This window comes from Theropithecus gelada, chromosome 5 (genome assembly GCF_003255815.1).
Source record: "Theropithecus gelada isolate Dixy chromosome 5, Tgel_1.0, whole genome shotgun sequence".
Classification (NCBI taxonomy): domain Eukaryota; kingdom Metazoa; phylum Chordata; class Mammalia; order Primates; family Cercopithecidae; genus Theropithecus; species Theropithecus gelada.
Genome location: NC_037672.1, coordinates 8,421,437 through 8,440,572, shown reverse-complemented (window position 1 = coordinate 8,440,572; position 19,136 = coordinate 8,421,437). Strand labels below are relative to the sequence as shown.

The following is a 19,136-nucleotide window of genomic DNA, read 5'->3' as shown; positions in this document are numbered from 1 at the left end:
TGATTACTACAGCACAAGTTTGCCGAGTCACACTTTTGTGGGGAGGGCCTGAGAATCTGGAGTTTTTAAACTCTTCCCAGGTGACAGTGGTGGTGGCTAAGGCTGGAGACCCCTGACTCAACTGCAGTCTCACTTTTCCTATTTGATAAAGTGACCTTCTTGGCTGTTAGTGTAATGCTTTGGTTGCTTAGACGCACAAATAGTCGTAGCTTTGACAAGGTGGAAGGTTTATTATGCTCTCACACTAAACTCCAAGCTTGAAGGCAGTGTGGGACCCACAAAGTCATCCCGGAGCTCTGATTCCCTGTCTCCTGCTGCCCTGCCAGCCCCCAGGGCTTTGTCCTCCGCATGGTCAGAGCTGGCCCAGAAGGGGGCAGAATGGCGGAGGGCAGGTAGCTTCCCTTTAAGGGCCCAGTGCAGAACCGGGTTGGTTACATCCACTTGAATCCCATTGGTCAGAAATCAGTCAATGGCTTCATCTGGCTACAAGGCAGGTTGGGAAATGTAGTCTTTCGGTGGGTGCCACATGCCCTGATCAACTCCCTGGGGAAAATGGGTAGACAGTTAGCAACCTCTGCACGCCTTCCTTGGGGTGATGGTGTGGGATCCCTGAGCTATATGAGCACACTGACCACCATGCCCACTTAGTGCCCCACCAACACCAGCTCTAACTGTGGGGCAGTGGGTTAGGTCTGCTCCTGTACTGCCAGGCCACCAGCCTTGGCTGCAGGACCTTAACCTTTTTTGGCCCTAGACTCCCAACAAGCTGATGACAGTGATGAACGGTCTCCCTCCAGAATGCCCACACAACAGAATTCCACATACAACCCTAGGAGTCCTTGGCCTCTGCAGGGTTTGTAGCCCGTAGGGGATAGCTTCTGGCACCCCCACCCCTCCTGAGCTCCTCAGCAGCCTCCAGCTGCTCCTTGAATCACCAGGCCCCCCTCCCAGCTCCTTCCAGTACCGCTCTTCTGACTCCTGCCCCAAGGCCTCTCTCCACTCTGGTTTCCTTTGCCTTGAGTGCTGCCCAGCCCTCGTCTCACCTAGCTAAGTTCTGCTGAGAAACTAGCTCAAGGGAAGCCCTTCTCACTTCCCTTCCGTCCTCATTTGAATTGGTTGTTTCTGGACATTTCGGAAGTGTCATTGTTTTCCAATTGATTAAAAATGACAACTAGTGCAAGATCTTCAGTGAAGTAAGGCCTGTTGTCCCATTACACTGGCGCCCTTGGAGCCCAAGTGTCTGTCTGCCATGACACTCACCAGCCAGTCTATGAAGAATAATCAAGGCCAGGCTTCCCTTGTGCTGTGCACTCCGAGGGTGAGATCTATGCCCGTTTTTGCTCATCACTGTATGTGTTCCTCCAAGCTCAGGGAAGGTGCTCAGTAACTGCTGGCCGCCAACTGGAGACACACTGGCACCCCTTCTTGCACCGACGCGTGCTCTCAATGGCCTCTTGTCTTTCAGAACACCCAGTGCATCCCAGAAGGCTTGGAGAGCTACTACGCAGAGCAAGACTCCAGTGCCCGGGAGAAATTTTACACAGTCATAAACCACTACAACCTGGCCAAGCAGAGCATCACGCGCTCTGTATCGCCCTGGATGTCAGTTCTGTCCGAAGAGAAGCTGTCCGAGCAGGAGACTGAAGCGGCTGAGAAGTCAGCTTAGCGGGATGGGCAAGTTCCTTACAATGTGTCACTTGCAAGTAACAAAGGGACTTTGAGGGACATTTCATTAAATATAATTACTGATACTTTAGAGGTTACTCATTTATGGTGCAATTGCTTCTGTTTGCTAATGCTGCTTTGCAAATAAAACTTGCTGCCGACCACCCACGGGCATAAAATCAAGTGCATTTCAGCATTGCCTAAAGAGCTCTGACACCACTTTTCATGTTAAGATCTTCATTTAGCTCCTTTACTGGGATTTATTGGATGCTGTCAAAAAATAAATTTACACTGGATATGCCAAGGGTTTGGACCTCAGATAAATGCATTTTGTGGAATTGATTTCTTGAAACCACCCTACTGTCTGCAAACCTTCCTCCATAGCCATATCTAGAGTGATCTCTCGCTGTGCTAAGAGCAAGCCTCCTTCGCATTTCTTCCACTGCCATCAGCAGGTAACTGTGCTGACTGCTGCCAAGATGCACTGTAGTGAGTGGCATAGAGAATGAGGACAGAGACCCACCTGCCCCCCCCGTGCTGAGTCCTGAGTCGCGGTGGGACGGCCCTGCAATGTGGCAGGCTCGGTGTGGATTTACTACTCTCTCCCCTCTGACTCTGGCATCTTGATAAGGAGGGAGGGGCACCACCCACCTGGGTGGCGACAGCTGGGGTTCGCTCCAGTGTGTGTAGACTGGCAGAGCATGTGAGGGAGGGGCTGGGAAGAGATGGCCCTGGGCCCGTGAGGTGCTGAACTCTCTCCCTGCAGCTGGTCTGTCTGCTCTGGGATGAGCTGATAGGAAAGAACGCCCACCGGCCCTCTCGTTCACTTCTATTATGAATACATTTGCACCAATAGCCCTGTTAGTTTTTAAAGAAATGAGCTGGGTGGGAAAAGTGGAAATGTAATTTCTATTAAGCTAGGGCTACTTTAATTTTATGAAACTGATATCCCTTGATGTGGGAAACAGGCAGGAAAGGCTGTGGGGTGGGGGGCTGGTGTGGCACCGTGCAAACAAAATGACAAATTTCAACTCACGATCTTTGTAAGAAAATTGTTCCAGTTTGAATCTTGATATTAAAGTTTATGTTTACAAGATTGCCAGTTAGATGAACTAAGTGTGTAAAACAATTAAATAGAAAAAAGACATTCACAGACGTTTCTTCTATGTTATTGAATGTGTTGTTTTTGGTGTACATGTCAAAAGTTTCAGTTTTTTAGTAGATCAGAAATAAATGACAAATAGTGTGAGATGTGTTGTGAACAGGCATGGTGACCGTGGTCAGCTCCACTATTGTTTCCTGAAATAGCTTCTAAGACAGAAAATAGATTTTATCATCAAGGGTGTCTAGAGACACAGACCGTGACCTTGGCACAGCGGTGTGTATCACAGAGGCATGTGTTGAGAAGGGCGTTGTTAAGCTGTAGAAAATGACTCAAGAGCAATAAATCAGTGCCAAAGCTTCCCTGCACATCTGAATAGAGACAAGTGAAGCCCATGTGCACACAGTGCAGAGGCCGAGCCTGTATTTCCCAGTAGACGTGGACTTTATTGACTGTGAATTCATTTACATGTAACTTCTGACATTTCACTCTGTGCAAATAAAGAACACGAGGATACCGGTGCTGCCCAGTGGACTGTCTGTACACACACGCATTTCACCAGGCGCAGTGCCAACTGTCTCATGCCCATGTGGGCGCTGGGATGCTTTCTGTACAGATGTGGTCCAGATGTCTCACGCCTTCAGTTGCCAATAGGTGTTCCTGTTTACACTTCCCGGAAGGTCAGATGCACAGGCACGAAAGAAGCAGGCCCGTTCTTCCTGTGGCCCACTTCCTCCTTTGAACAAAGGCCCTTGGACCCAGTGGCAGGAAACTGGCCCTCCCACACCCCCTGCCTGCTCTGGGGGCAGCAGCACGCCAGGCAGCCCCTCACTGAGGGCCCCAGTCTCCCCTGCATTTCTTCCCTGATAGGAGATGGCTGGGCTGCCACTGAATTTCTCAACTTAGACTCACTGACAACACATGAAGGGTCTGTAATTGTATTTATTAGATTAACAAGGCAGATGTGAATTTTCTGTTCTATAATCCAGTGAGTCTGTGTATTGGTTGACTCAGACAGACAAGAAGCCACAAGGAAACAAGTAATCATTTGTTGAGAGACGTTATTTTCTTCCCTGAAGCTACCGGATGGGAAAGGTCAGTGACTTCCTTTGAAACCTGAGACAATTAGGGGCTCTTGAGGCCTGCTGTGCCCCTGCTACTGGAGCAGCCCCCCTGCCAAGGCAGCCTCAAGTTCAGGAGCAGCTAATCACCAGCTCCCGCATTCAGTCTGTCTTACCTGATGATGGCTACACAGGCTGCTTCCCATTGGTGTACACTGTTTTATTTTTCAGCTGCTAAATGGGCTGAACACCATTGGCCCGGGGTATCCCTTTTTGGGGAATGTCTGTCTGTCCGAACCCCTTTCCCTTCAAATGGCACTGTGATAAAATCTGGTCATACCATGCTCCAGCACCGGAGGTACATGGAGCACGCAGTCTGTGAGCGCCCATGCGGACTCTCGTGCTGGGCCCCCGCGGCCCAGGCTAGCTGTCGTACCAGTCGAGGAAGAGCAAAGAGAAGGAGCACATCACGAGGAAGAAGAGGATCCACACACGGAAGCCAGCGTTGTTTTTAATGGCCTGGGCAGGGATGGGAGCACAGGGGTTTTTATCACACAGGAGTGCGGTTTGAGCAGCTCAGAAATGCCCCACTCTTCCCACGTGCTCTCCTGATCCTGGCTGTAACTATGGGTGTCACTCCATCTGTGCTTACCTTGAATAGATGGCTTAATTACTAAGCAAAACCAAAAAGTGGGTTTGAGATCCACCAGAAGACAAATGGGTTCTAGTTCCCTCTGTTTGGCCATCATTTGTGTCCGGCACAGTTCTCCCTCAACACACTCTCGGAATCACTCCTTTCTGTCCCAGGGTTAAAGGCCCCAAGCACAGTGTGACCGCAAGTTTTGTATTTCCCAGTAACACGATGTCTGTAGTGACCCAACCCTGAGGACTGAGCTCGAGAAACAGTCCCTTCAACAGGATGGCTGTAGTGTCCTCTGTAAGGGCCAGGCTCTGACCCCTTGGTGGGGGCCAACAAGCTCGTCCACCTGTGTGCATCCCTGTACACGGGGAGCTGGCCTGACCCTGCCAGGAGCACCCCTACCCACCCTGGATTGCTCCTTTGGAGGCTGGGGAGCCACTGCCTCTCAACAGCAGCCAAGGTGGGCAACGGGTGGTGGGTCTCATGAACACACGCAGCTCCGTTGGAATGGACCATGGCCTCATGGTCACACAAGTTTGTGATCTGCCCTGTGAGCTCTGCCCAGCAAGGCTCCTGGGCAGCTATGCCTGTGAGACTGACACCCACTGCTCGGACTCAGTGCTGCACCACGTCGGACCTGGGGAACCCAAACAGTACCTACCTCTCTGATGTCTTCGTTGCCTTCCTTGATATTTTCAGTTGCCCCCACAACTAACTGGTGAATGCTATCAATCTCAGCTTCCTGTGGAAGAAAAGATAAATACAAGTTGAGTATCCTTTATCCAAAACCTGAAATCCAAAATGCTCCCTCGAGCATTTCCCTTGAGTATCATGTTGGCACTCAGAGTTTCCAACAAGCGTTTCCTTTGAGTGTCGTGTCGGCACTCAGAAACTTTCAGATTTTGGAGCACTTAGGATTTCACGTTTTGGATTTTAAGTTTAGGGATGCTTGACCTATACAGCAACTTCCTCCTCCCCGAAGCATGTATCATGACAAGAACAGCAGCCGTCAGCAAGGGCAAACGGCTTTACTTGCACAGCCACAAACCCTCACAGCACCCCAAGAAGTAGGTATTACCCCTATTTTCTGAAAGGGAAACTCACGGCTCAGAGAAGTTTACTAACTTGACCAAAAGTCATGTCACATAGCAACCAAGTGGCAGGACTGAGATGAGACTTTTTTTTTTTTTTTGAGACAGGGCTTAAACGATCCTCCCACTTCAGCCTCCCAAGTAGCTGGGAGTATAGGCATGCGCCACCACACCTAGCTAAATTTTAAAACTTTCTTGTAGAGATGGGGGTCTCCCTATGTTGCCCAGGCTGGTCTTGAACTCTTGAGCTCATGCCATGCTCCCGCCTTGGTCTCCCAAAGTGCTGGGATTACAGGCGTGAGTCACCGCGCAGGGCTGAGACCCCATCTTGTTGCAGTGCTCCTTCCACTGCACCTACCATCCCTCCTGCGCCACTTGCTGATGACAGGGACAAAAACCTAAGAGCTACTGTTTGTGGAGCAGCCACCATATGCCAGAGGCTTCCCTTCTAGTCTCTCATTTCTTTCTGAAGTCCACAGAAGTAAGCTTTAACATATATGTGTTTCGAAATACATATGCTAGCTTCAAAAACAGTGCTTTGTGTTTTACTATTGTATCTTTAAAAAAACAGGCTAAATTTTAAAATCAGAATAGGATGCAGGATGCTTACATAAAACGTTTACTCCAAACAAAGCCTTGGAAAGCTTGAGGAGCGTGGGATCCTGGTCTAACAAGGGGGCGTCTGGCCCCGCAGGAGCAGCAACGGTGCTAGACGGACTCACGAGCAGGAGTGCCTGCTTCTCTCCTCCTTTTGGTGGTGGTGAAGCTGCTTCCTAACACGGTCAGGGCGGAATGAATGCTAGTGTGGGTTTTTAGAGAAACCTGACACATTTTAGGGAGGAAGGCAGCCTGTGGCCTCTATTCCCAGCAATGAATGTTACCGAGATGGCTTTGCCCTGTCATCACCCCATTTTAGAGAATCTCGAAGTGTGAGCTAAGTGACCACTGCCAAGGTTCCAATGAGAGAATCAATATGAACTACAATGTAACACTGATGAAAAAAACAAGAAACACATATCGTTCCTCAGGCCTTAGAAACTCCTGGTGGGCCGGGCCTGGTGGCTCATGCCTGTAATCCCAGCACTTTGGGAGGCCGAGACGGGTGGATCACCTGAAGTCAGGAGTTCGGGATCAGCCTGGCCAAGATGGTGAAACCCCGTCTCTACTAAACATACCAAAATTAGCCGGGCGTGGTGGCATGCCTATAATCCCAGCTACTCGGGAGGCTGACTGAGGCAGGAGAATCGCTTGAACCCAGGAGGAGGAGGTTGCAGTGAGCCAAGATCACAACACTGCACTCCAGCCTGGGTGACACAGCGAGACTCCGTCTCCAAAAAAAAAAAAAAAAAAATAAAAAAAGAAACTCCTGGTGAGCCAAGGCAAGGCTCTGCCTGTGCTCTGCACACCCCTTCCAGGCCCCCTGCAGCCGCTGGGAGGTTTGAAGCAGGATAGCGTTATTCAAAAGAGCAACTCCTATGAACCCGAACTTCCAACTGCTGTTAGACTTAATGTACCTCATTTACAATGATTTCACTCTGGCTGTGTGGTTTATGGAAAGTCATTTTGAGAGAAGTATTTTAAGTTAAGTAGTTTAGTTTAACATACTGGAGAAAAATTTGTCTTTCAAACGTTCCCATTGTCTTTGGGTGCTAAAAAGAAAAGGGCAAATTTATTAGGTCCCTAAAAGTTTTGCCAGTTATTGGCTGGAAGAATTTCAGAAAATTGACTTGAAAAGAACAATCCTATTTCCCATGCAGGCACCATCCCTGAGGTGGCATGGACCTTGCATTGTGAGAGGCCTGGGTCTGAGCTCCTGTAACTCTACTGACGGAAAAGCAACTGCCCGTCAGCATCGTTCTGTAGTTCTCTCTCAAATGGAGAACAACCCTGCAGGGGTCACTCCAATCTATAGATGGGAAACTGTTGCCTGGCCGGGCTACCTAGCTCACCCAGCACATCCAGAACCCTGACTGCCAGGCCTGGACTCTCCTCCCACATGCCACTGCATGCACCACCACATGGCGTGGTCAGTGGGGCCAGTGGATCCCCTGTGGGGAGCTCTTCCTCCATCACACGTGTGCAGAGGCAGCTCTGGGTAGTGAGAGCTTTTCCCTGAGGAGCTCTGCGCACGCACACCTGCTAGCAACACATGGCTCTGCTCCTGGCTGCGCAGAGCAGCAGCCTTTGGGAAAAATGTCTCTCAAGTACATTCCCCTTTAAGTTAAAATGTACAGCTACTTTGTTTTTGTTTTTGTTTTTACCTGTTGCAAAACCTTTTCCGTGAATATCTCTTGGAGTCTGGAAATCTCAACCACTCTCCCTTCGATTTGCCTTCATAAAAAGAAGAATAGATTAACTATTAGTACTTGGTAATCTAACAGGACTGTTACACATTTCTAAAGAAATCCTGTCTTCTACATGAAGGTGGGAGAGACGGGGGAGCATACCATGTCGGCTGGGGGAAGAGATTGGAGAGGAAGGCAAACTCTCCTTACTGGGTCACCTTCCCTGTCTCCCGGTGTAGCCTAGCACGCTGGGCTTTTTGGAAGTCCACTCTACCATGCCAACTGAGCCCCAGTCCCAAGAGGTGGGTGTGGGCAGGGCCCTTTGCATTCTGTGTCACTGGTCAAGGAGCGGGGAGGGTCTGGTTATGCCCCAGTTACAGAAAGCAGTCTCCAGTAAGTTCTCTGCCTAGCTTTGTCACCATGGTAACACATGGTGGGGATTCAGAAGGTCAGAATATGCTGATGATCCTGCTTTGTTACTGCTCAGCGGGTTAAAGAAAAAAGTGTATTTACCCTCAAACCAACTCCCTGTTCCAAGAAAAAAGCTCCTCTGATTCATTTAGAAAATGCCATGTCTTGGTTTGGCAACGGAGTGTTCTGTCGGATCTGAAACACTTGGGCTAGCCATCTTCCTGGTGTCAGGGGCATCCTGGGCTACCCTGGGGGACAGGTGGGGGCCCATCTATTTACAAATGGAAGCTGGCCCAGGCTGAAGTTAACTGCTGTTCCAGCACAAAGCAGTGACAGAAGTGGCAGGAGGCGAAAAGTGGTGGGAGCTGAGCTCCTGGCCAGGTGGAAGCAGAGACGAATCCCCACAGTGTCACAGTGGCAGGAGGGCAGGGGAGGAGATGGGGGAAGAAAAGCCAGTGAGTATCTGGGCATGGGGGAGTAGCGGGGACGGACAGTGAAAGGTAGGCTGTTGGAGGAGGACTGGGAGGTCCATCTGAGGACAGAAGGCGAAGAGCCCCTTGGAGGCTGACACCTACACTGAGAAAATCCTCAGGCTGTGTGAGTGCAGCATCAGGATTGATTTGATTTGGGGGACATGTCCATAATACAAAAGGCTCTGCAAAGTCCTGGGCCTTACTTTCAGCATGCTGCAGGCCTTCCCACAGAAACTAGAGTTCAGTGGGTGCACGTGTGGGTGACCAAGGCCTTGCCTTCTGCATTCCTGACCCCCTGGTGGGTACAGGAGCAGGCAGACCCCAGTGGAGCCATTTGCAAAAGAGGGCTTCCCTTGGTCAGCTGTCCTTCACGAGGGCCCCATTTCATTTCAGAGTCGCTGCATGGAAACAGCCCAAATGGTGGTGGAAATTACACGCAGGTAATCTGCAGTCACTCCTGCATCTCTTGGGGTAGAAAGCACCTGGGCACCCCGCAGCAGTGGCAGCAGGCGGGAGGTAACCCACAGGCCCACAGGCTGAGGGAGTTGTAGATTCAGGCCACATGCCCACCCCAGCCCTTTCAAAATGGCTGAGGGGGGCTGCACCAGCCCAGGGGCCCCATGTGGATGCCTGGGCACCAAGGTAAATAACGTTCCTAGTTCCTGGAAAGTTGTAAAGCAGGCTATCAGCTCACAGAGGAGCTACAAACATACCTCACTTCATCAAACAAGCTGTTCATTTCACCAATGAGTCGCTGATTTTCCTGTTCAAACTGCGAGGAAACAAACACACTCAGGATGACATCATACTGAACTTAGGCAAGAGTCTAACAAGAAAGCGGACCTGCGCTCCAGGAACCACTGCCGAAGCCCCCATTTCCAGCTGCAGCAACATGGTGGCCGGTGCTGGATGACCGAGAGCATTAGTGTGAACAACGTCCCTGCTTTCAGGAGAAAATTTTAAAAAACAGCTGTGCTGCCTGGTAATCGACTTTTCCATCTCAACCACTGCACTCCAGGGGTGCAAGCTGACTGCTATGGCTGTAGCTGTATCTACTTATGCGCTCTCCCCTGGGCTCCCACGGCCAGCTTCCTGCCTCTGGTACCATTATTAAAAAAATTCTTTTGTTGTTGTTTTCTCTCATGAAGTATACTGAAGGACTATATATATTTTTTAATATGGAGAAGGATCTGGTGTGGGGAGGGTCTGGAGAGGAAGGGGGGGTCGGCAGCTTGGCCAAGCTGCCCCTGGGCCCCTCTGACCTCAGAGCCATGCCCCTGGCCACTCCACTGCTCAACAGGGACAGAGGCCCAGAGCCAGACCAGCATGTTTCCCAGTGCTCAGGCTGGGTGAGGCCAGGTGCCCTGACACCAGGGATACATGGGAGCTTCTTGGAGCTGAGTGAGCTTGGCACAGATAGTTGCTCTGTCAGCCATTCTTGCCAGCTTGATATGGGCCAAAGAAAAGGATGGAAGCTCCTGAAACTCAACACAGAGAATGGACAGGAACAAGGAACAGCTCCTTGCCCTCACCGCAGGCCCCTACAGCCCTGTCCTTGTGGGTCCATTCAACTCCCGGAATGTGCAGGGAGTCAGGGGCATCCTGCATTTCCTCCATGGTGTGTCCCGCAGGCCCCACTTCTCCAGGAGACCTACCCGGGCCCCTAAGCTCAAACTTATTTCTCATATTCCTATCCCTGGCCTACCATTTTCTGAAAATATCTTCGGATAGTAGTCCCTTTCTGCCTTGTAATAAACTGCACATCCCAAACTTCCTGTGTCACTCTGAGCTTCCTGAGGGTGGGAACTGTGTGGAACGTAACTTTGCGAAGGCATTCCAGTTATTCTTTCTTTCATATCAGTTAAAGCTGCCATCAAATCCACAAATGTTTTCCGAGCATTCTGTAACAGGGGTGGGAGGAATAAATACAAGCAAGCCCCCAGAGGCTCCGAATCGACTGAAGATCTGGCTTATCACTTGCTTAGTAAACCAAAAATACAAGGGAAACAATGGTTATGGGAGGCAGCTGACCACCATGGGCTATGTTGGCACTTCCTGCGCTGGGATGCACAGACTCATGCAACAGCCCAACCTTGTTCCCGTTGTCCTAGGGCGGAAATGAGTTGCAGGGCCTCCCCAGCAGTCTCCTTCCCACCCAGAACCCCTCCCCTCCAAGTACCCCAGCTGTGCTCTATGCAGGTGCTCTTCACACATGCGCCCCTTCCTAAGTCCACCAGTTTTGCCCCCACACATGCACTTGCTGTATTCAGCCCTTCCCCTACTGTCCACGTTCTACCCTCATCCTTTCTCACTTGCCTCCAGCCTGTTATCCAATCCTTGGTCAAAGTGATCTCAAGTGCTAGTCATGCCAGAATGCCTCATGCTGGCCTTGCCTGTTGCTGCTACAGATCAGGTCTAAGGCACACTGTTATCCATGATCTGGCCACGTGACATCTCCCACTTCAGCTCTGCTCTGCACAGGCTAGCTTCCTGCCTGGCTGCAGAACTCCACGAGGTCCCTCAAAACCCCAGGCACCTTCCTAGCGATCTGATACCTCAGGGCAGACTGAATCACCTTCTTTTACTTCCTCACTCTTGTTACCAAGTTCCCCTGTACTTGGCTCTTCAAGGACATTTCTCACACTTGTTCAGGGACCTGTCTTCTCTCTGTGGAGGGCAGCTGTCCTCTTTTGGACCCTGAGCCCAGCCCAGGGCCTCACACATGACAGGACACCAGTTCTCGGCCCCGGCTACTCATCAAAACACAAGGAGGCATCTGCTGCACTCCAGACCTGCCAGGCCAGAAAACAGGAGGACTGGGGCAAAGCTCTGGGAAGGGCGGAAAGCTCCCTGCAGGACCACCTCATCCACAGCAGGCTGCCTTGCTGGCTGCTGACACAGAATTGCTTATGGCCCCTTTAATTAGGCAAGACAAAGGCTATTTAAGAGAATAAAACTTCCACTTTTGAGTTTGAAAGTATCAGCTCTGTTAACTTCAACAGTTACTTAAAAGGACAGTATTTAAGGAAAACATGTAATTACTAAAACATGTAGGCGCCAATTCACTTTGGCTAATTCAGGTACTACTCAGTTTTTCTTGGGCAGGGGGTGGGGGGAGCATTTTCTTGAATTTTTCTAATGACAAAATACAGTCCTGCCCTTTTAAATCCACAGTCCCCTTTATGCTTTGAAACTGTTCCTAAACAAAATTAGTGGTTCGAGGTGATTTATTCCTGGCCTGTTCCTTGGGAACAAAGCTCTTCTTGTTTCCTCCCCAACATGAGGGCGTGTGGCATAAGGCACTTATGTGCGGCACCTCCTCTTAGGCCTCTTCGTAATTGTTACTTCTGATAGCTCCACGTCCGCCCTCCACTGCAGTCAGGAGTGGGATCAGATGCTGGTCCTAATTTCCTTCCACCCCACCTGAAAAATACCTAGTCCCTAGAGGAAGAGAACCAGGTGCCTCAAGGATCAAAGGTGCTAAGGGTTGAGGAGAGAGGTTTGCCAATGGCCAGTTTTAATGGAGAGCCGCCTCTGTGTTTAAAAAACAAAAGGCCTATTTCCCAGACAACTACAAGGTCACTATTACTTAAGGAGGCTGGCAGGGCCCAGGACAATTAGGTCATAGCAAGGCTGCTGACAACACTGACTTGTACCAGGTGTCAGGATGGCTTCCAACACTGTCTAAATGGCAAACCTGTGTGCCTCCCTTCATCTGTTGCCGGGTGGCAGGCGTAGTGCTGCATGTACCAGGTGGATATGGGAGCCAGTTCTGGGGGCCTTGTAGGAACCCTGGGGCAATGCTGGGCCAGTCACTGGCTTCTGGTGGGCCTGTCAGTTTCTTTGGGGACAGATGTGGTGATTCTTATCCTTTTCTGCCTGACCCTGAGGCTGCAAAGCCACAGCTGGACTTCTAGCCTCTCACCTTCTAAGCAGTAAGCTGTTTTGGAGGTAACAATCTCTGGGTGTCTCTGTCTTTGTCACTAAAATGGGGATAGTAACAGTACTTAAGTAGTGGGGTTGTCAGAAGGAATACATGAGTGAATACATGTGAGTTGTCTACCAAAGTGCATGGCACATAGTAAGTTCTCGGTGAATGCTGTCTATCATGATTTAATCTCTTGGGTGTCAGTTTCTGGATATGCAAAGTGAGTGGTCAGATGCTGTGGGGACCACTTCTACCCTCTATTCGCAAATCCTAGAGGCCCACTGTGGCTTTCAGCCAGCTCACTCTCCCAGGCACTGGGAAATGCACCCACAGCATCTTCTTCCAGAGCTCGCTGAGCCTCAGCAGCTAGTATCTGTCTCTTTGTGGTCACACTTTGCAAGGTGCGGTGCTGAATGAAAGACCTGGTCTCCAAGGTCAGCACGACAGACAGGGTATCTAGATGCTTTGTGAAGACAAACCTGAACACAATCAAGGAAATTCTCATTTCCTATGGAATTGCAAAGGAAGGTGGGAGGCCGAGATGGTGGGTACAGTGGGCAGGTTGGGCCTTCCATGCATGGTGGTTGCCAGCTGCTGCTCTGGGCTCCCTACATTGGTCCGTCTGCTCTACGCTGTTAAGGTCTCTTACCAAAACACGATGCTTTCTCTCAGCTAGACGAGCACTCTCCCCCACCCTCCAACCATGGCAGCACAGCATCATGTTGAACAGCCTAGGACTTGGGAGCTATGTGACCTAGGGCTGGTGACTTAAGCTCTCTGTAAAATGGGGCCAGCAATACTCTCTTCCATATGGGTTGCATAAATGAACATATGCTGATGGGCTCAGAGCAGTACTTGGCACATGGTATATGTCACATGCGTGTTAGGCAATATCATTTATTCGACTGTTTTATCCCATTTAGAAGTCAGTCAGACTTTTCAATCAAGGCCTGCTAAAAGGTTTCTAATCTGGTTTAAGGGATACAAATCCACATTGTGAATATATTGTTACAGAAATCCTTTTCTAAGCTAATCCTCTTTAATTTTCAAAAGAAAATCACTCCTACAAAGGCCTTTGAGTATAAAATGAGGCCAAGAGAAGTATTTGTGTCACAGAGAGCCAAGAAAAGCTAACTGAGGAGCACAGGGGACCATCCCAGAAAGCCCTCTGGCCCTCATAGCTCAGGAGTTCCCTGCCCAGGCCCTTTCTGGACTCTTCCAGACGTGCTTTCTCTGTACCAAACCCCTTCGCACTCCTGGCTGTGTGACCCTCACCTCGATCCTCTGTGATCCCCATAATGCGCCAGTAGACGGACCCTGCCACCTCCTTCTGGTGGAAGCCAGCATTTGCTGTGCCTGTAAACCTGGAGCCTCCCCAGGGTCTGTCCAGCTCTCACTATGTGGCATTCAGATTCCACTACTCCTTGTTCTAGATCCATGAGCTGAAACTGGCAAGCCCTGCCAGCCAGCCACTGGGGGTTTCTACGGGCCTACCTCAGGGGACAGGGCCTTGGAAGATGACTTTCATGTGGATTTAAGAAACAGAAGCCACATTCATGTTTTAAAAAATTATCCCAAGGAGTACATCAATAAATGCAGGTGGTTTTACCTGAGGCAAGTAAAGTGACTGTGTTTTTAGAAAGGGAGGCATTTTCTTGATGGAAAATACCTAGTCCCTAGAGGAAGAGAACCAGGTGCCTCAAGGATCAAAGGTGCTAAGGGCTGAGGAGAGAGGTTTGCCAATGGCCAGTTTTAATGGAGAGCCGCCTCTGTGTTTAAAAAACAAAAGGCCTATTTCCCAGACAACTACAAGGTCACTATTACTTAAGGAGGCTGGCAGGGCCCAGGACAATTCCAATTGTTTTGGAAAACAATTTGGTTCCACTCAGCCTGACCACAAACATCTGCGAACTCAAAGGCATTAATATATCTGTATCGTGAATTATATAGGGAAATTTATCGTGCAAATCATATAATACCCTGCAACCATTTTGGAATATGTAATAACTGTTCCTTTGGGTGAAACAATGAATTATATTGCTATATTGGGCTTAATTTATTATTTTACCCTGAGGAAAAATTCCGAAACAGTGATTATGAATTATGACCACGATTTGCTACAACATTTTCCAATTTAAAACCAACAGTGTTATATTTCTTTCTCTTTATTTTCAGAGTTAGGCCTTTTAAATAAGATTGGAGTGAGTCAGACTATAAGATATGGTACTTACCTATTATTCCCAATTAAGAAAGAAGTTAACTGGACATTAATTAGCCTGTCATAAAAGTACTGAACATTACAGCCTTCTGCCTGATCCTCTTGCAGTAACACAATAGAAAGTAAGAAGTCTGCTGATTCTGATTGCTTTAGTCATTGATACCTCCATGCTGGAATCACCAGCGTTACTGGGAGTGTCTTTAGACAATGACTCAGGACAGTGGAATGAAACAGAAGCATGCTGCATCAACCTCATTGTGGGAAGAGGAGCCGTACTCTGATACATCAGTTACTAAATCACGTGCTGCACATGTGCAGGGCATGCCACCGTGCACAGACATGGCAGTATCTCTCTGGTGGGAGGGAGCCACCATTTGGTCTGCCCTGCCCTCTGCTGGGTGCTCTTACAGGTGCTACTGCATCCAGCACTTGAGACAATTCTGTGGGGTACTGATTCTGAAGAGATCACTGATGGCAGTGATTTCCAGCCTCAGCTTACAAAGATAGTAAGTGGTATAAATTCATGGTCAACTCTGTCTAGTCCCAAAGCCCATGTTCTTTCATCATCCCTCCGCGGGATGGGAGCGTCAGGTGATTATGGATATCCGCACTGCCAGCCTTCCTCTTGTCCACCTTTCACACCTACAGGCTGCTAAGTCACAGAGCTGCAAAGGTTAACATACTTAGCTCACCACCGCCTCCCAGAGAAAGGCAAAAATCCTTGGACAAACAACCCACACCACTGTTATTCTAGCTATTTCCTTTATGAAGAGTGGTGGAGTGCATAAAAAAATAAAAATAAAAAAGAGAAAGAAAAAGAAAAAGCCCAACACAGAAGGTAAACTCTTCTTAAACACAAATGTATTCTTTCTTAATGAAGAGACAGAGCTGTACACATTTTTTCTCTAGCAAAGAAATGGGGCAATGGTATAATATTTGGGGAAATGACTCATTTCCACTCCTAAAAGGATTTCATATAAACTGATGAAAACCTAAGAGATTTTTAAGAAACTTCTGCCATTATTTGGCTGTAAGATGGGAATATGATCCAATCCCTCTTTATGTTCCTTTGTGGGCTTCTCCGCCCCAGCTTCCCTCCAGTGGAGTGTACCCCAGGGTGGTGTCCACAACCCCTTCTCCTTTCTCGCTGTTCATCTTGTTTCTAGAGAGCCTCGCCCAAGCCCACGCTTCAGACATCAGCTGTAAGATGTCTCCCACGTGCTTTTCTCTAGCCCGAGCCCTGGAGCCCATAGACACCTCTCATGAATGTCCCACAGGTGCCTCAAACTCATACCTGTCTACATGAAATTCATCATCTCCTGCTCAGCCCCAGCCTGCCCACCTTCTGTGCACCCTCCCATGGCAGAAAGTGCAAGGTTCCTTCCTCATCTCACACTTCAGTGCAGGCCATTTCCCACGCCACAGCTCTCAACACTACCTTCACTGCCACTCCTGGCTCAAGGCCCTCGTCATCTCTCAACCTGACTGACCGCAATGACTGCTTGGAATTCCTGCGGCTGTCTTCCTCTAACCACCCTCTACACAATGTGCACCTCGAGGGCCTAGCTCCCCCATTTGCTGGATTTGGTGAGCACTTAATTCAAGTCATAAGGTGAATTCTGGAACAGGAAAGAAGCTGGAGAGGAAGGCAAGAAACTTGCAGGGCAATTTAAGGTGTTTGAGTCATTTCCTTAGTTCAGAATTATTTTTGTCTATAAAGGATAAAGACAGCTCTGCTTAGTATTCCAAAGAAAATATCACAGGCTCTGAAGGAGAACCCCCAAAGCAAGTCTCAAGGAAGTCAGGACTAACAGTACCATCACTGGAATCAGTTTCAAGCTTCCAAGGCCATGATTTTAAAGGGGAAACCACTCATCTGGGTGGATAAATCTGTGCGAAACTGAATTGTACGTGAAAGGCATATGAAAATGGTCTGAGCTCCAGCTGCCATCCTGCATGCCCTGACCCTGCCATGACAGCATACACACCACAGTCCTTCCCTACTGATGGCACACGGGCAGCTGTGCCCAATCTCTTCCACCCTGTGCAGGGAGAGGCTGTTCTGCCTCTTTGTATAACCTGCCACTCTGAAGGGTAAAGGAAGGGGAAACAGAATTTTTCAAGCACTGTGTTGCACGCACCTCATGGGCCAGCTCACTCAGACTTTAGCCCCACCTGTGAGGTGGCCATTATTTGCCCATTTCACAGATGAGGGAACAGAGGTCCCGAGCAGTGAGAGGGCCGAGGGCTGCAACGATGAGAGGCCAGGTGTGGACTCCAGTCAGACGATGCACTGTTCCCACTAGGCTGTGCTGCCTTTTGGATTTTGGCTTTTGGCTTTTTTTTTGCCTTCACTTGTTCATGTCATTTTTAGGAAAGAGATTTGGTTTCAGTCTTTTATTTCAGGCATGGAGAAGAAACAGGGGGTCCAGAGAGCAAGAGGATGCTAAGCCAGTCCTCTGCCCTTGGCAGCCAATGCTCACGAGAGCAGACATGTGGACCTGGACATCCCTGGAGGTCCCCAGCCTCACAACTATGCTTAACAATGACGCTTCAGTGGACCGGCGTGGCTGTTCTGACTCCTGTCTGGCTGGCCTATGTCAGTGTGCCACGCTGTTCCTATGCAGCAACACTCACCTAGACCACCAGAACCAACTGGAGAAAAAGCGCAGGGTTGGAGCCAGAGCTTGGTTCTGCTGTTTTACTGGTTCTGTGACGTTGGGCAGGGCTTTAGTTTTTGTGCATCATTTTCTTCAACTGCATAATAGTGATAATTCCTACTTGAGTGGATTGTCATGAAGATTCAACAGGACAACATATGCAAAAGGCTTGGGATAGAGAAGCCATTCATAAGTATCCATAATACTAGTAATAACTGAACACTAGAACATTCTAATAGTTATTACTGATGATTCTGTCTTACTGTTGAAAACAACCTATAGCTTTTATGTTATACTCATCAAAGTCACTCATGTATTCAACAAAGAATTCCCAAACACTGTTCTGGGCTCTAGGAATATGGTGAGGAAAACAAGACAAGATTCTGCTCTCACAGAGCTTGTGCTCTAGTGGGGATATGGGGGGAAATCAAGTAGGGTCATGGGACACAGTATCTGGGAGCTGCTGCAGGTGGGATCACCGGGCCTCTCTGAGGGAAAAAAAACACCTGAGACCTGTAAGACATGCCAGGAGTAGACAGAGAGAACTTGAAGTTTCAGGTGGCATAAGTAGCAACACAAATGCCTCAGTCCGAGAGGCTCAAGGCTGGGGAAAAGACTGGATCCCATGCTTCCTCAACAGAGCTGTTTTCACGCTCCACTTCTTACCTTCTTGAGGGCTGGAAATCCAGCTCTTCCCTGATTAACTAGGGGATTCTGGGCAAGACCCTTTGCTGCCTTTTGCCAGTGTTAAAATGAGATGCTAATGTTCCACCACCTCTTGGTGCAATTATTAAGAGTATCATGGATAAAATGAGAATCAAAAAATTCTGTCCACTGCAAACTGCTGCACACTTAAAATGCTGTCACTTGCCAGGCAGAGTCACTGGAGGCATGCTGTGTGGTAGCCACATTCCCCACGTCTTAGGCATAGGACAGTGTCACATCCTAGCAGCTCTAGATGACATCTGTTCTCACACACAGGTAGCATATTCCATTTGGCTTCTGTCACACCAGTATCCAGATGAGCTGCACACACACTGCTGGACATGAGCTGGCAGGGGCTTGGCAGACCTATCAGTTTCCTTTTGAAACCCACCTAGAGATGATAAGCTAAGCAGCTGGAAACTCGAGGGCAGGTAACTAAAAGGAGGTGCTATCAGTAGTTAAGGTAAGATTTCACTTTTCAGTCATTATCTTACTTTTTTCACATTACCATAGCACTAGCAATTCAAACAATTAAAAAGCATCATAGTGGCATTTATAAAAGACCTATTGGCCGGGCGCGGTGGCTCAAGCCTGTAATCCCAGCACTTTGGGAGGCCGAGACGGGCGGATCACGAGGTCAGGAGATCGAGACCATCCTGGCTAACACGGTGAAACCCCGTCTCTACTAAAAAAAATACAAAAAACTAGCCGGGCGCGGTGGCGGGCGCCTGTAGTCCCAACTACTCGGGAGGCTGAGGCAGGAGAATGGCGTGAACCCGGGAGGCGGAGCTTGCAGTGAGCTGAGATCCGGCCACTGCACTCCAGCCTGGGCGGCAGAGCGAGACTCCGTCTCAAAAAAAAAAAAAAAAAAAAAAAAAAAAAAAAAAAAAAAAAATA

The 19,136-nt window shown here is 49.0% G+C and overlaps 2 protein-coding genes across 9 annotated transcripts in view; one reads left to right on the top strand and one right to left on the bottom strand.

Annotated features, from left to right (window-relative positions):
• The window catches only part of NSG1 (neuronal vesicle trafficking associated 1), a 35,515-nt gene extending 32,232 nt beyond the window's left edge, over positions 1-3,283 (top strand). For all 4 annotated transcript variants that reach the window (XM_025384599.1, XM_025384602.1, XM_025384601.1 and 1 more), the window contains one exon: positions 1,466-3,283. In XM_025384599.1, coding sequence (XP_025240384.1) covers positions 1,466-1,666 — 201 coding nt within the window. In that variant the 3' untranslated portion in view covers positions 1,667-3,283. The remainder of the gene's footprint in view (positions 1-1,465) is intronic.
• Positions 1-19,136, bottom strand: part of STX18 (syntaxin 18) — a 123,519-nt gene that overhangs the window by 2,612 nt on the left and 101,771 nt on the right. For 3 of the 5 annotated variants that reach the window (XM_025384597.1, XM_025384593.1, XM_025384598.1), the window contains 4 exons: positions 9,442-9,500; positions 7,821-7,890; positions 5,130-5,210; positions 3,692-4,347 (listed from right to left, as the gene is read on the bottom strand). In XM_025384597.1, the coding sequence (XP_025240382.1) occupies positions 4,252-4,347; positions 5,130-5,210; positions 7,821-7,890; positions 9,442-9,500 (306 nt within the window). In that variant the 3' untranslated portion in view covers positions 3,692-4,251. Of the gene's footprint in view, positions 1-3,691; positions 4,348-5,129; positions 5,211-7,820; positions 7,891-9,441; positions 9,501-19,136 lie in introns of those variants that run through there. The other 2 variants (XM_025384596.1, XM_025384595.1) reach the window with 2 other exon arrangements.